This window comes from Poecilia formosa, unplaced genomic scaffold (genome assembly GCF_000485575.1).
Source record: "Poecilia formosa unplaced genomic scaffold, Poecilia_formosa-5.1.2 Scaffold245, whole genome shotgun sequence".
NCBI classification, from domain to species: Eukaryota; Metazoa; Chordata; class Actinopteri; order Cyprinodontiformes; family Poeciliidae; genus Poecilia; species Poecilia formosa.
In genome coordinates, this window is record NW_006800184.1 from 902,469 (window position 1) to 918,777 (window position 16,309).

Consider the following 16,309-nt stretch of genomic DNA (forward strand, 5'->3'; position numbering starts at 1 on the left):
ATGGATGGATGGATGGATGGATGGATGGATGAAATGAAAAGGTAAAGTACAGTAATAGACATGCAGCAGGGAAATCATGAGCATCTGACAAGAAGCGTCAGCTAATCTGTAAGGAGATCCGCTGATGGCAGCAAATGACATTATGTGCCGTAGAGGAAGTCATCAGCCAGCAGGATCCAGGTGCAAAGCAGGTCAGAAGCCAAACCAACAGTAATCAAGATAAACATAAGGGAAAAACCAGCAAGACCAGAGAACAGGAAACTCAAAAAAACTATTCACATTTGATTTCTGTTAAATTATATTTCATACACATTAATTTTTAACAAGAAAACATGTGATTATAAAATCCCTAGCTTTGTGGTCTTTGTGGTTCTGTTGATGTCAGTCGGTAGAGGAAGAGGTCGGTGACGTTTGAGGAAGATGTTGATGTTTAATGCAGGTACACGTACAAGGTCAATCGTTTCATTCTGTTAGAGCTTTGTGGCGATCTTTTTGAATCTTTGGAACTGATCATTTCAGACTGCAGGATGTACATTGTTTTTGGACAGGAAAGACGGTGAATGAGTTTGATGTCCAGATCTGAACTGGTGTCCGCCTTCAGCTGGGGGGAGGATGAGGAGAGTCAGTGGGGGTGTTTCAGTGGATGGCGGCTCAGTCGTTGCATCCTGAAGCGAGGCGACGCTGTGGGGGAACTTGTTCCATCAACCCGTCATCTACCTCAAAGCTTCTCCCTGTGTTTGTGTTGCAGTTGTTTTGCAGCCTCCCATGTCGCAGAGCCTGTTTCCTCCTCGATCTTTGACCATCGTTGTTTTTCCATCAAGCGCTGCTGAAAGAGCCAACAGGGAGAGAGAGAGAGAGAGAAAGAGAGAGAGAGAAAAGAAACAGATGTGTGAGAAAAATACGTAACCCAGCAGTGCCCTGACCTTCTGACCTCTCCGGTCACATTGTGGGCGTCATATACTCGAACGTTTACTCTTTTCATGAAGGCAAAATGAAAACACGCGAGCGCTGAAGAAGTGAGGCAGTAACATTCGGAACCCTCGTCAGTCTGCATGAGGTGTTTCTCTACTGTCTGAAAGGCTCTTTGGAAAAACAGATAAGCACTGAACCTACTGCTTGACCGTCTGTCTGTCTGTCTGTCTGTACACATGAGCCAGAGTCATATATAGAGACGTCAACTGCAGCACTGATCTCCATTGAGCTGTCTGACCGTTTGGACTCCAGTCAGTGTTGCGGTCAACGTAAAGCTTCATTATTTCGAGCTCATTTGGCCAAACTGTCTCTATGTAGGGTTCTGCCTGCCTCTGCCTGTCTGTCTGTATATCTGCACTGACCTGTCTTGATTTCTTTTGAGCTCATGCTGCTTCTTCTCCTCTGTTTGGGTTTGAGGGATGGTTGCATGGACCAACTGCCATGGCAAAGGAACATGTTCCTGCACGCAGCCACCATAAACTGCATAACGTACTTTAAAGTATACTCATGAAACTCGCTCTGGTGTGTGTGCGCGCGCGCGCATGTGTGTGTGTGTGTGTGTGTGTGTGTGTGTGTGTGTGTGTGTGTGTAGGAGAGTGGAAGAGAGCATTCGTGACACGGCTCTGATTCAGCATGACCTGGCTGCCTCTCTGTATGTGACGGGGCTGACGCCCGAGCTGCACTCTGGCCTTTGAACCAGTCACCTTCTGTTTCTAGTGATCTAGCGAATCACACACTCTTCTAACCCACTGATTGTCTGTGATGGTCACTCTTCTGTTTTGCAGTATATTTGAATTTTTTTTATTATCCTGCAGCAACCTTATCACCAGCATCATCATCGTCATTTAAGTCACTCTGCTCTCGACGCTTGCATGGCTGCACAACAGTTTGCACATGTGCATGCGTGCGGGCAAGGAAGGATGCTGACTGCCTAACTGACTGACTCACTGTTTGGCTCTCCATGTGTTGTGTGTGTTTGAACCAACTCTCTTTAACAAACAGCCTAAATGACAGACAACTGTGTGATGCATGCAGACATCAGCCACCGAGCTTTACAATCCGGAGACGTCTTCAGCTTCTGGTTACTCACTTCTGCTGCATGCTTTTTTCTGTGTTCTCTCCATGTATGTGCGTGTGTGTGTGTGTGTGTGTGTGTATTAATTGCCATAGGTTCTTGCTAGCTTTGTTTTTGTTTTTTGTTTTTACTCTACATGAAACTAACGCACTGACCATCCTGCTTTTCTCCATTTGTGCCTAACAACCATCTCTTTGTGCATGCATCTGATGCAGTGGTGTGACTGTATTACCACCCCAACACACACACACACACGCACACACACTCACACACATTATTCATGGGCGTATGATGCTTCTGTGGTTTTTGTGGTAGTGGCAACTGAGTCGTTTTGTCTTTTCATGTCTGATTGATGTGTGAGAACTGACAAACCTATCATCATCCAACTAATTTTAAAATACATTTGTTTATTTATTCATTTTGTTTTTGGCACTTTTGGGACACACGATCAGGTGGATGTTGTGCTGGCGTTGAGCAACATATCTCTGCTGTCAAGGTCAAAGTTATTAACATCCACGTTTTGAGACATGTCCACTTCTGCAATTAATAAACCCATGAAGTTTATTTATGTAAAGAGAATCATGATGGTTTTATTTCCACTTATTCACACTGCAGTGGCTTTAAATGGACACTGAAAACCTCACACTGCAATTCAAGTTTAGCTTCTGCGTGTTTCTTAAGACATATGTTTCCAATCATAAGACTATTCCCATAAAGAGAGAATGGATACACAAAAACGTCTATTTATCAGCACACATGTTTTCTGGAATGTTTATAAAGTTACAAACCTCGATTGAAAATTATTGGGAGTAAGCTACATCATACAGACTGAAAACAAAAGGAAACACCCTGGAAATAAATTAAATGTAACTGAGAAATACTGGAAAATAAAATAAAATAAAATAAAAATGTGTATTGTGAATTTAAACACTTCAAAATGGAAACATAATTTTACCTGACTTTTATTTAGCTTAGTATTAATATATCAGCCGTAATGAGAGAGAGGTTTACATAACCCCAACCCTAAAGCCCCAGCATTAGCTTCAGACTGCGTTGATACATTAACATTAGAAATAAGTAGTAAAAGAAAGAAAGAAAGAAAGAAACAAACAAACAAACAAACAAGAAAACTAGCAACATTTTCCTTCTAAACTTTTTTTTTTCATTAGCACTAGCTATAAGATGCTCAGCTCCATTCTTCTGTGCACCAGCTACTTGTTTGCAATAATTGTAATGTTGCTTTTGGAATATAAGGACATAAGTGGAGAAAAAGCCAGCTTGTTGTTCACTGTGAGGTCAGAACTTATAATAAGGTGCAATAAAGAAAATGTAACTTGTTGATGCTTACAGATGAAAAGAAGAATCTATTCTGGTAAATAAAAAATATGGTTGATGCATAACTTAATGGAATATTTAGTGAAAGTGTCGAAAACCTAGTTATATGAAATAAAGAATGTTAAAATGCAACTTCCTTTTATTTACCATATGATTATTTTGGAGACAGTTCATTTTCTATAAGTTTATTAGTACGACTAATGAAGCACACTACGACTGGGGCACATCTGTTGATGAGTTGACTTTAAAATATAGTTATTGTAAATATGCATTTAATAGTCTGTCCGGATTAACTGCTTTCATAGATGAATCCAGCTGGGGAAAAGCATTTCTATCTCCATATTTAATGTTGAATAAAGCTAGAAACAATGGCCTCTTCCTTCTTCTTCTAAGGTGCCAACATTTTAAATTGAATATTGACTCAAACATGCTATATGTAAATATGACTACAGCACTTCAATGACATGGACTCATTAAAATAAGGCAAATTCCTAAAAGATATTCAGTCTGTTCCAGAAATTCTTGTGAGGCTATTTTAAAATCAGAAGAAATAAGAAAGACTATTCAGAACAATGCTAAACTTTATCCACCTGGTCCTGAGTTTCCATCTGTCAGTCTGTCACTTTCTGTCCTCTGGAGGATACAAGTCTGTTTCTGGGTCTTCCCCTGCCTCCTTCCTCCACTTCTTATCTCTGACTTTGTCCTTCTTTTTTCTTCTCTTGTGGTCTCTCCTTCATCTTCCTTCACCTCGGCAGATGCGAGTGGTGAAAGCATTCCGTAGCTCGCTGTACGAGGGCCGGGAGAAACCAGAATCCCGCAACTCCATCCACAACTTCATGGCCCACCCAGAGTTCCTCATCAACGACCTCATCCACAACATCCCGCTGATCGACGACACTGACGTGGACGACGAATCAGAGCTCAGCAGATACCAGCACCTGCACCCGGCCCTCCGCAAGCCGCCGCCCCCCCCGGCCCAGCCCCCAGCCCGCACCAGGCCAACCCGGCCCTATCGTCAGTACAGCCTTCCAGTGACCCCGTGCAACCGCAACAACAACAACAACAGCAGCAGCAGCAGCAGCAGCAGCTCTACGGTCAGCAACAAGAACAACTTCAAAGTTTCCCCCGACAACCAGAGCCACCATCACAAACATCACCACAGCCATCACGGCAGGCCCAGGCCCGTGAAGGCCCCCGCCCCCCACCCAGCACATCTCTTCTGCGTGGAGACGTCCTTATAACTGGGAGAAAGGGAATCCCAAACCCCACCAAGATGAGGGGAGGGACGAAAGGGTTGAGCATGAGAGAGGGCTGAGAACACAGTGACATTTTCATCCAGTCTCCCTCAAAACAAGCTCACAGAAAAGAGGAGGGGCGGGGGGCGGGGAACGGCTGGAGACTTCTGCTTGCGGCTCTCTGAGAACAACTTTTCCTCCCTTTTCCTCTCTCTGGCTCTCAGTTTGAATTTCCACCTCAATCCCACTGGGCCCCACCCAGCCTCGTCACACTCACCATGTCGTCCTGGGCAACGGTTCGGATGGGGAGGGAAGGTGGTTGTGTTGCCGGGGCATTGGGGTTGGGAGGGCAGGTGGGACACCCACAAAAAAAACAAAACATAAAAGCTTCTACACAACCGGTCATGTGACTTCGGGGCTGACTCACTCTGATTCTAACAATGTTCATTCTTAGTGTCGTTGCCACCTACTTACCCACCCACTCCTCTCTGGATACAGCCACTCTAAGGTCACTGCTCTGCTTGCGATATATGTGAAGCGCTTTGTTGAAGCTTTACCTAGACCTCAGTCACTTCCATCTCGCCTGCATTTATCCCCTGCCCCCCCATGCTGGTGTTCATTTGTTTCCTTACTTAACAGATTTCGCTCGCCCCTCCATTTTTCAGTCTGTGTACGTGTGTCGTCTTTTCTCTACTTATGAAAAAAACCTGACAAGAACAGAAATTGCAAAGACAAAAGCTATTTATTTAAATCTATCAGTAAACTGACCGGATGCAGAACTAGGTGGGGGTATCACATATGTATACAGTGTGTGAACATGTAATTTCAATGTTTGGGAAGCAGGTTGGGGCCACCCCACAACCCCCACCCCAACACTGAACTGTTCATGTTCGTCACATGACCTGCTCTCCATCATGATTGGGATTTCTCCATGACTCATAAATCCCACGGGATCTCCTCCCATGTCCACATATTTCTGTTTTGTCCCATGATCTTCTCTCTTGCTGTTCCTCCTTTGCTCATTTCGTGTCGTCCCTCTCGCTACTTTTGCGATGGAAATATGTAAGAGGGCTTTTTTCCTTTTTGAGGAAAAAGCTGATCGCTAGTGAAGCATTAACCCTTTAAAACGTCATTAAACATGCACGATGCACAGGCGACGTCCCTTTAAGACTCACTTGTACCTACTTCGCTCCCGCTCTGACACGTTGTTTAATTTGATCTGTTGGATCTCCGATCCAGTTGTTTTCCACTGGAGGGAAGTAAAAGTTCTCCCTCAGCTTCCGGAGCACGTTGGGCCCAAATCTAAAGTCAGTTACCAGTTTTATCTTCAGGCTCAAAGTTCACTGGGTTCAATCAGATCCAACCAGTGAGAGCTTGTGTGTCAGAATGTTAAGTTCTGTTAAGTTGTAAACTCTTGAAAAGAAATGTCATATTTAGACCCTGTCCACACAGAGGCGGTTTTAGTTGAATCTCCATCACTTACTGTGGCTCTGCAGCCTGTTGTGTGGACGAGGGGCAGAGGTACTTTCTCTTTTTGAAGTCTGAAATAACCTACCTGCTGTCTGTCAACCACTTTGAAAAGCTTTCATCATCCCTTTCTCTCTTTTCAGTTTTATGCTGCAGAGAGCTTTCTTTTCTGCCTCTCCATCTTTAGTTCCCTGTCATCAGACAACAATACAATTCAAATTGCACCCCAGTGCTTTCTCCTCTAGGAATAACTTTTCTGCCTTTATATTGGCGCCCCTTCTGACGTAGCACCCTTATGCCTCTATAGTGCACACCCACTTTTTGCACCATTGGCATAGATACACTTTATTTTTTTTTAAATCTTACATAAATATGCAGAGCTCATCTCTGTGTCTACAGGGTCCTATCCTCCATAATGTCTACAGACATTACGGAGTATACTAAGAAGCCCAGCACATTCTTCACACACTTTACTCTTTAAGCTGATGCTGGTGTCCAGACAACATCTGAAAGTGTTGCCAGGTTCACTTTGTCTCTCTTAAATGAAATGACTTCCAACTCTATGCTTTTATCCAACTTCTTGCATAAAAGCAAAAAAATATTTCCCCAGATATTCCCTTTGTGACACATCTCTGTCAAAGCTGTCCAGTGTAAAAGGGCTCAACAAACTGGACAGCCAATCATCAGACAGACACCTACGCAAGGTACCGGTGCAGAGCCTGTGGCACCGTCACCAATTAACATTCCCATTAAACATTCCAAACAGCATTCCATGCCAGATGTTGAGGTAACCCCGCTTCACCTCCCCCTTGCCCCCCACTCACACCATGCAGCACATGGTGTGAGTACAAAGCTTAGTTCATGTTGCCTCGGAGCGGGACTTGGCTAAACAATGCAATCATTCCCTAACGTTCCTCCCTTTACTTCCCGCTTCCGTTGACTCCACCTCCCAATCCTCCCCCCTCCTGAACTGATCCCTCCACCAGAGCAAGGCAGACAATATGCAACAGACTGCCATGTCAGCACACTCAGACACAGCGAGTCACACGTCTGTCCTGCCTGTTGTGTTTCCAGGATGTTCGCAGAGCTCTCTGGGAAACACCCTTACCTGTAAAGAACTCTTTGTCTTCTTGAATGCTCATCCTCATCATCATCGCCCGACCCGCCGGAGCAGCGGGCGGGCGACTCTGTATTGGTCAGTCTGTTTTGAAGCATGCATTTGGTATCATTAATGTCACTCTATGTGTTGGTAAATCATTTAGGCTACTTGTCACTTCTGTGTGCTATTATCTCTCCACATCTGCTTTCTTCCTCTTTACCTCTCACGCAAAAACACACACAAAAACACACACACATCCTTACATCCCATTTGGAGTTTAATCTGTTCCAGCACCTCTGAGCACAGAGACATCAGTGCTTTTTGTAGGAAACGTGCAGCGCGCCGATTGAACGGGGGGAGAATGTGCAGAGGGGGTGTGTGTGTAATTTGACTGTGCAGCTCCGGGCTTCTCCGTTCGGCAGTCGGATCCACGCGTCCATCCAGCCACGTTACATGATGTTGTGAGACAGTTTCACAGAAGGCGAAAACCACAATGTGAAGAAGAAGAAGAAGAAAAAAAAAAGAGTATATTTATTGGAATTATGAAGTGTACGACTGCACCACAACTGTACAGATCGCCCAAATGTGCACATGTGCATCTTTGATTTTACAGGTACCATGTTCCTGTTACACTTTTTTTTTTTTTAAGTTTCTTTCTTTAAAATCCTATTGCTTTACGTAAAGAGAGGAACAACAACATGGAAGTGCTTGTATTATATTATTATTATTATTATTATTAATTTTTCTCCACCGGTGCTCCCACTGATGGAAAAAGACAGTTGCACATTCTCCTGAGCATATTCTGAGGGCTGTGTTTTCTGTCCACTGAACAGCTCCCTGAGGTGAGCAGAGGAACTTCAGGTCTTTTAAGACACCGACTCTGTAAATAAGAACTGGAGACAGAAATGTACCTCATTACGACCTGAGGGATCTGACAAAAACTTGGGAGGGTTGGGGGCGGGGGGGTCCGTGCAGAGGAACAGGAGGCGCCATGCAGAGCTAGAGTCTGCAGAAGTGCACTGCGTCCTCGCATTGTTTAGGCTGCTCTCTTAGATCTGCCACCAGTGTTTACTGCCAGGGTACGCGGGGGTCAGAGTTAAGGTTTTACATTATTCATTATACATACTGCTGTAAATATTCTGTGTGGAACGGTCCCCCCTCCACACCCTCCCACTTCTTGCACAACGGCAGTGCCGTTCGGCAGACAGAAAACACAGCCTTAACTGTGCTGAAATGACATTTAAAGAGCAAAAAAAGTTGCAAAAAAAAACAAAAAAAAAACAAGAGCAAAAGCAAAACAAAAAAAATCTAAAGACTATTGAATATATTAAAGAGTTACCTGCCTGTTATTTAAGCGAATAAATATCTATATATGAGAAAGAACACACCTGTATACTGTAGACTAAATCTGTATTGAAATCTAAGAGAATTTAATGGGAAATAAGTCCAACACCTTTTGTCTGTATGAAAGAAAAAAAAAATCCATCAAAGTATTCTACAATAATAACTTTGACAAACTCTGTCTGGTCTTGTGTTGTTTGTTCAGGTAACACAGTGGCTCCTTCCTTCCCCAGAACAAAAAAACAAAAAAAAACCTGAATAATATTTTTTTATATTTTTGCTTTTGGTCGCCTGCTGTAAAGATTCAGATGTTTTGTTACCCTGGGAAGATGCAGCACTGTGAGAAACAAACTGCTTCCTTAAAGATATATTCTGTTTTTACTTCCATGTCACACATACATGTTTCTTAAATTCAAACAAATGTTAATAATCTGACAAAGATAATCTGAGTAAATACAAAAAGCACTTTCAAATGATTTTTTGAGTATATTCAAAATTATGTCATGTCATTCATTGAGGAAAACGTTTTGCTCCTGAACTAACGGCTTTTGCCACACTTCGCAGCAAAAAACCCCATCAAGTGTTTGTGGTAAACAACAGGGTGTCTTTTACATCTTTGTGGAGAAATTTTTGGTGTCTTTTCTTTGCATGCTTGTTTCAGTTCATCTAATTTAGAAGATTTTTGCAAGATTTGTGTCCCAACTTTAACTAGACATTTGCAAAACCTTCAATTAGCCTTTTTCTGAGCCTTTTCTAGGTGGACTCGCTGGTTTGATTTAGATCAGTGTTTCTCAAACATGGTCCTCACTGCCCCCCTGCTCTGCATGTTTTAGATGTGCCTCTATTCCAGAACAGCTGATTCAAATGATTGCATGACCATCAAGTACTGCAGTCGCCTGTTAATCACCCAGAGATACAATTCAGGTGTGTGGCAGAAGGGAAACACCTAAAACATGCAGCAGTGAGGAGCAGGGCTGAGAAACACAGCTTTAGAGCATCAAGCTGCTAAGATTAAGGTCACAGACTGATGGCCAGATATTCAACTTCAGGAAGAAAGACCAGAAAAAACAAACAAACAATGAAAACAAGTTCCTGAAGATCTCATGTTTGACTGTTGTTATGGTATTCTTTTCTGAATGTTTTAAAGTTTTAGTCTTGATGTAACAATCTTCATGAATCCATGGAAGACTTGCCCAAAGTGTTGGGATGTTTTCTGTAAGTGAGACGTTCCTTGTCATTCCGTTTGGTCAGCAGTGGCCTCAGCTTTGAATGTTTCCATAGATATTTGCTCAGTCTCTTTCTTAATGATGAGTCATGAACACTGACTTTAAACCGAGACAAATGAGACCTGCAGTGATTGGTTTAGCGTTAATCGTTTGTGCGCTCAGGTAGGCCAGCCACTCCAGTAAAGGTTCACTACTGTTCCATGTTTTCTTCATCCGTGGATAGTTTTAGAAATAGGTTTATAACCTTATTCAGAGCATAATTTCTTTAGTGTGTTGCTTTTGTATATTTTTAACCACCTTCATGTTGTCAGATGAGTTATCTGTGTAAATCCCTGATTCAAGAGGTCAAGCACTAAAATCGAATCAAAAATGTGGCCAATTGCTGTTATAATTTTAAACAGGACCAGGTTAGTTTGGAAAACATTTTTCCCATTAATAAATCAAATTTGATCATTATATTTTGAATTTACTCAAGTTATCAAACACATTAAAATATGATTATTTAAAACATGAGTGGGATATGTCCAAATCTGATGTTAAAACAATAGGAATATGTAAATGTAGAATTTTTTTCATTGGAAGGAGTTAATGGAAAATTATTCATGTGTTCTCTTTTCTCATTGAGAAACTATCAAATTTGACAAAGTTATAGCCAGTATGGAAAAGAAGCCTTATTTAATCCTCAGATCCAGAGGAGCAGAGTTGTGTATTCTGACCAGGTCCACCTGCAACTACATCTTCACATCTGGCAGATGTAGTTGCATCTGGCAACCTTCATTATGCTGAGCTAAGATTCAGTATCCACACTGTGTAAAAACAAGACTTCAATCAGTTTCACAATATGGCCAGACCATACAAATTGTCAATACTTCAAGTGTCTGAGTTACTGAACAAGCAACACCAAACACCAATAGGGGGCAGTACATTATTCAGTACCAAATAAAAGCCTTTTTTTATTAGGCTGACTGATGTTGCCAAGTGAAGCAAAATCATGTTTTCTTCTCAGTAAGCTGAAATGGTTTTCCTTCATTAGTGAAAATGTAAAATTATTGAGTCTTGCTCCAGTGTGCCTGGAATAATGAGGTTAAATATTGGCCTGACTAAATGAAAGCATCTGAAGTTTAATACTTGCTAAATTCCACCAAACCCTGATATAAATATCCTCACCCATATTGGAAGTGAACTGATCAGTCTTTACCCCCAGAATCGGAACCAAACATTGAGAAGCACCATTCAGTTTTTATGCTCTAATCTAGAACAATGTTCCAGAAAACTGCAAAGATGCTGAAACACTGAGTTCCCTAAATCAAGGCTAAAACCCCACCTGTTTATTAGTTGATCTTGATTAATAAAAAGTGGATCATTTGTAATTTTAGTCTGTATTACAACTTTTTATTGCTTTCTTTTATTTATTCCTGCAATGTTTTATGCCTCCATAAGGTAAAGTACAATAATGTTCAATATACTCATTTATTTGCCTTAACAGCCACTGATGTGGGAGCATAGACCAGAGTTTCCCAACCCTGGTCCTCAAGGCACACTGCCCTGCATGTTTTAGATGTTTCTCTGCTTTATCACAACCCATTTAAATGATTGCAGTTCAGAAAAAGCTTGTTAATCAGCCATCAATTGAAATCATGTGTGTTGAAGCAGGAAGATACCTAAAACATGCAGGGCATGGTGCCTTGAGGACCAGGGTTGGGAAACACTGGACCAGAGGATTTGTCAAACCAACTACGGCCGACTGAATTCTTTAAAGACAAAACAGGGAACGTCTGAAGGGTAACCAATATACCAGTAGGTGGCAGTACAGATTACTTTTCTGTTCCACTCTCCCAGGAAATATGAATACAAAAGCACCTACAGCTAAAATGAGCTAAAATACAGTACATTCAGAAGTATTTTAAGTTCTTCACTTTTTCCACATTGCCAGGGTGGTATGTCTTTTCCAAGCACACTGTGCTACAAAACAGCACTGATAACTACAACTTGTTATAAAAAATGCTGTCTATGTGAAACAAAAGACATTTGAAACCTTAAAATTAGCTCGTTTAAGAAGATCCTCTTCTTTCCAGCACTCTGCCTTCAGCACATCATCACAAAACTGTTCCTCCATGCTGCCATTTAGAACCGCTCCTAAAAGTGTTGGCCTAAGTAGTTCATGAGAGCTCAGAAAGGCAGGTCCACCAGGTGTTGGCTAACAGCTGCTGGTCAGAAGGAGCCAAGTGGAGGAACTGCAGCTGAGCTGTGCTCTGACAGGTGAAGCTTTATGGAAATATGTAGCACCTTGTTTACTTATTCCATTATTTCCACAATAAGTTAACTGACTGAGCCAAGTGAAGCAAAATCATGCTTTTTTTTCCTCAGCAAGCTGAAATGGTTTGCCTTCAGTAGTGAGACTGTAAAATGATTACAAGTCTTGTTCCAGACTCGTAATCTGGACACCCAAATGTTGGGGGAGATTTTACAATTTCTCAAACATGTATGACAAATTCAAAGCAACACTCCAGGAATGTCTTTGATGAGGGAATAACATAACATGATGGAAAGCTTGAAAAAAAAGTATTTTACATTATACCCTACCTTTAATCTTCCCTCAAAATTCTACAGACAGACACCAAATTATGACATGGAAAAAAACTTTTGAGATTTTACTGATCATCCATAAAATGTTTCTACAACTTAGGAGTGCACCTGTGGTAAATTCAGATGATTGGACTTGATGTGGAAAGGCACACACCTGTCTATAGATGGTCCTACAGTTGACACTGCAAACATGAAATCAAAGGAATCATCTGTAGACCTCAGAGACAGGATGGTCTTGAGGCAGAAATATAAAGAAGGATCCAGAAACACTCCTGCTGCTCTGAAGGTCCGATGAACTCCGCCTCCATCGTTTAGCAAAAATCTCAAACTTTTTCTCACATTGCTGCTCACATGGGGTATTTGTGTGTAAAATTTTGAGGAAAGATTGTTTTAATAAGGCTGGAATATAAAATGTGGAGAAAGTGAAGTGCTGTGAAAACCTTCTGGATGCACTGTAGTTGGGCAGATAAATGAAATGAATCTTTCTATGCTCTATAATTCCATCCAAGGGGGACTGTCATCTGTTCTGACAACCGTTACCAGACTTGACCCAATGTTCAGGGAAAGTTAAGACCTTTATCGGCAGAGCTTGCTGTTTAGAAAGAAAAAAGAGATGCATTAATATCAACAGTACACAACAAGACTCAGCAGATATTTAGTATTTTACACACAGAGAATGGGATTTATTTGTCCAACATTTCTCAGAGCATTTACGTGAAAAGAAAATATATTCAAAATTAAACATTTACAGTTTATTAGTTGTGATTTAAAAATTAACTGTGATCAGTTCTTTTTTTTTAATGTACATTTCAATATACAATCAATATACAAATTGCTCCGAGTGCTGTAGGAGCTTTGCTGATACAACCAAGAGCTACAGGTGATGCAGAATGTGGGTAAAAATTAGATTACATATACCATTTGTTACCGATACTCCCTTTAAAAAAATACCAGGCCACGTTGCAGCTGCGTGTCCAGCTTCGTCACCTCCCATCAGCAGAACTTTAGTATAAAGAAAAAAGGTGGCGCTAAATACATGTATTCTTCGGTGAACAGGTATTGGTCCACAAAGAGTTTTTTTTTGTTGTTTCAGCTGATAGGGAGAATGTGTTTTCTGTTTTCTCTTTTCCTTTTAAGATCAATTACTTTACAGTTTGACAGATTTTTGATCACTCTTTGTGGACCCTTACCATTATCTTATCAAACAAGCACTAAGAAAACTGAAGCCTAACACTTAAACAAATTATTTCTTACAACAAAACAAAACTGAGCAAAGTGCTCAGCATCCATTAATTGGGAACATTTGATATATTAAAATAAAAAAAAAGTACTGATGTTGCTGCTGAATGCTGAAGACAGAGAGAAGTTTCTGTCTATTCCTTACCATGGCGTCAAGCAGGAAGAGGGAGTTCAGAAAGCCACTCATCCCCCATGGCGGAGCAACCATTACCTAGAAGAAACTGTCAACAAGGTTTAGCAGTAACGTGTACTCATCCCACCAGAACAAATAGCATAAATCACATGCACATTCTGCAGTTCTTAGGCAGCTCTAATTAACTCAGTGTTCATCCATCCTGATAAAGTTCAGTACAGAGTCGCATACGGTTTAGTCTCAATATGAGAAAACAGAAGTACTTGACCCTACATTTTGAGCGACGTGCTCGCGCTCTCTGCACACTTTGGGCAGAATTCGACTGACACGTGGTTCTTGTCTACATGCAGGCACACGCCGCCAGACGTCTCCTTCTCCTCCACCTTCACCCGCTTCCTGGGCAACGCATAATCGTGCTCGTTAGAGCGTGGCCCCTGGAAAAGCGAGGAAGATAATTTCATCCCATTCACACCGCTCAGTCTGGACAAGAGCTGGGCTAACATGCTCTCATTGGCCAGCACAGCCCTCAGATACCTGGTTTCATCCTCCAATTCTTCCACCCGTTTAGTCAACTGACAGTTCTCTTGTTTGAGCACGGCGTTCTCCGTTGACAGAACGCCAACCTGCTTCTCCAGGCTGTTGACGTGCTCCTTCTTCTTGAGACGGTTCAATCTGGCAGCAATGGCGTTTTTGTTGATGACGTGGTTCGACTGGTTTTGTCTGTTTTTCATCCTGGAGCCGGAAGACGTTCTGTCTGGAGATGAGCGGGATGAAGCGTCAAACCCCGAGTCTTGGTTTATGTCGCTGCATGCTTCTAGATTGGCAAGATCGACGCCAAAAAGTAGAGAGGAAGAATCTTTTTCTAGAGTCCACTTTAAATCTTCAAACAGGTCATCTAGCTCAATTCCTGGATGATCGATGTCATCGGCAGCAAGCGCATCAGAAGGGCTGGGAAGATCTTTATCGTTTTCCACTACTTCCACCTCCTCAACGTCTACTGATGGCATCTCCATGGCACGGCTTCTTCTCCTTGTGATCATCGTGTTCTGCCAATGAGATCGCAAAGACATTGAATAAAGAGGTTCTTTTAACGCCGCACCTGTGGAAACATAAAACTTCATTGTTAAATCTTACAAATAAACGCAGATAAAGTAGATATGAATTACAAACAATTTTCAATTAGTAAATTATTTAATCTCTACAAGTCTTTCAATAAAACAATATAAATATTTCACTAGAAATCCCTTAGTTCCCTACATAAAAAACTTAATATTTTTTTTGCCTTTCAGTTACGTACTGCTACTGAAATATTAGTAATTATTTTACATATGATGCAAAATAAGGTTTTTAAAATCACCGTAATAAAATATTGCTTTTGATAAACATGTTGACAGTAAACTGCATGAGGTACTCTGGATAGGTTTATGTAAGTAGTGAAAGCTAACCCTCTTTTAGTCCGCGCTATCACATCGTCACGTGACACAAGTGACGCATGTCCAAAACGTTGTACTAACGTTGTGAACTCCGTTAGCTTTCCCTAACATGCCACAAAGTCACATTTTGTTCGTGAATTGTCTTCTGAAGGAGGTTTTTTTTTAAAGCAAAAATAAATAATGAACACATTCTGTGCTTAGTCTTAACCTAATTGTCGATAAGGTAAGCTAGAGCCTCTATAGCTTAATATAGGCCGTGCTAGCTTCCCCGCGCTTTTGATTAGCATACAGCTAATGATAAAAAACGGTGCAATAGCATTAGTTTGGGTATGCTAAAGTCACTATACGACGAGTTAAGAGTACCAAAAATGTGGTAACTCTGTGTAATGAAAGCCTGTTATGAACAAGAAATTCCCTGACTGTGCCTGAGTTAGCCTTTGTGTTTAGCCACAGGCCAACAAACTGAGCTAATGTGACGCAGCATTTTCTTCGCACAAATACTTACCAGCCCGACTCAAAAACACAAAAACTGTGGAAAAGTCAAGTAGTAAAAGTGTGTCGGCGGCCAAAAGCGTTATAGATATATATTATTTCTTCAAATTGAACACAGCTAAAACTTGTGAAGAGCGAGGTACCTTTGACCGTCCAAAGCAACTTCTTCTTCTTCTTCTTCTTCTTCACGGAAGTTTGCATTCAATTTGTTGCATTATCGCCATCTTCTGGGTGAAATGTTCATTACACTTCTACTACACATTTCTACAAGACTCTTAATGAGGCAAATATTCTTAAACTTTCCTTTGAATTCAGTGTTATTTTATTGAAATAACATATCTTAAAAAATCGGTTCCCATAAGTCATATAAGTCATATTCCATAAGAATAATATTCTTTTATTTTCATATTTCCTACACATGGACACCTTGTACAGTTTTCTCAACATTATGATTACAAAAAACAGCATCCTACAGGATGTTTTTGTAATCAGCCTGTAGGATGCTGTAGTGACTAATTCTTATTTTTACTTAAATTCCTTTTTGGTAAAGTGCATTGATATATTTGTTGTGAATTGGTGCTGTATAAATATACTCAGTTGAAACTAAATTGAGAGAAGCATTTCTTCTGACTTGAATTTATTTTATGTCTGCCTAATTTTAGGCAGACATAAAATA

The 16,309-nt window shown here is 41.1% G+C and overlaps 2 protein-coding genes and 1 long non-coding RNA gene across 7 annotated transcripts in view; 1 reads left to right on the top strand and 2 right to left on the bottom strand.

The window, feature by feature from the left end:
• Nucleotides 1-4,152, bottom strand: part of LOC107838370 (uncharacterized) — a 4,435-nt gene extending 283 nt beyond the window's left edge. Inside the window, exons 1-2 of the long non-coding RNA XR_001664425.1 lie at nt 3,973-4,152; nt 1-826 (exon numbers count right to left, since the gene is read on the bottom strand). The exon at nt 1-826 is cut by the window's left edge and continues 283 nt beyond it. This is a non-coding gene — a long non-coding RNA (uncharacterized LOC107838370). The remainder of the gene's footprint in view (nt 827-3,972) is intronic.
• atp2b3b (ATPase plasma membrane Ca2+ transporting 3b) overlaps nt 1-8,705 on the top strand; it is a 63,933-nt gene extending 55,228 nt beyond the window's left edge. For 2 of the 5 annotated variants that reach the window (XM_007569769.2, XM_016680523.1), the window contains exon 25: nt 4,138-8,705. In XM_007569769.2, coding sequence (XP_007569831.1) covers nt 4,138-4,623 — 486 coding nt within the window. In that variant the 3' untranslated portion in view covers nt 4,624-8,705. The remainder of the gene's footprint in view (nt 1-4,137) is intronic. The other 3 variants (XM_007569768.2, XM_016680524.1, XM_016680525.1) reach the window with 3 other exon arrangements.
• A 2,452-nt stretch (nt 8,706-11,157) lies between these two features.
• On the bottom strand, nt 11,158-15,849 carry crebzf (CREB/ATF bZIP transcription factor). The gene is made up of 5 exons (XM_016680526.1): nt 15,777-15,849; nt 14,243-14,807; nt 13,982-14,142; nt 13,721-13,796; nt 11,158-13,338 (listed from the first exon to the last, which is right to left on the bottom strand). The coding sequence occupies exons 1-3, from the start codon at nt 15,832-15,834 to the stop codon at nt 14,094-14,096; spliced, it is 672 nt and encodes a 223-aa protein (XP_016536012.1). The 5' UTR covers nt 15,835-15,849; the 3' UTR covers nt 11,158-13,338; nt 13,721-13,796; nt 13,982-14,093.
• Nucleotides 15,850-16,309: the final 460 nt, after the last annotated feature.

Coding starts and splice junctions, on each gene's coding strand:
- crebzf (XM_016680526.1), bottom strand. CDS start 15,834: ATGCAAACTTCCGTGAAGAAGAAGAAGAAGAAGAAGAAGTTGCTTTGG. Junction 14,808..15,776: donor GTTGCTTTGGACGGTCAAAG/GTACCTCGCTCT, acceptor ATGTTTCCACAG/GTGCGGCGTTAAAAGAACCT. Junction 14,143..14,242: donor GAATTGGAGGATGAAACCAG/GTATCTGAGGGC, acceptor TCGCTTTTCCAG/GGGCCACGCTCTAACGAGCA.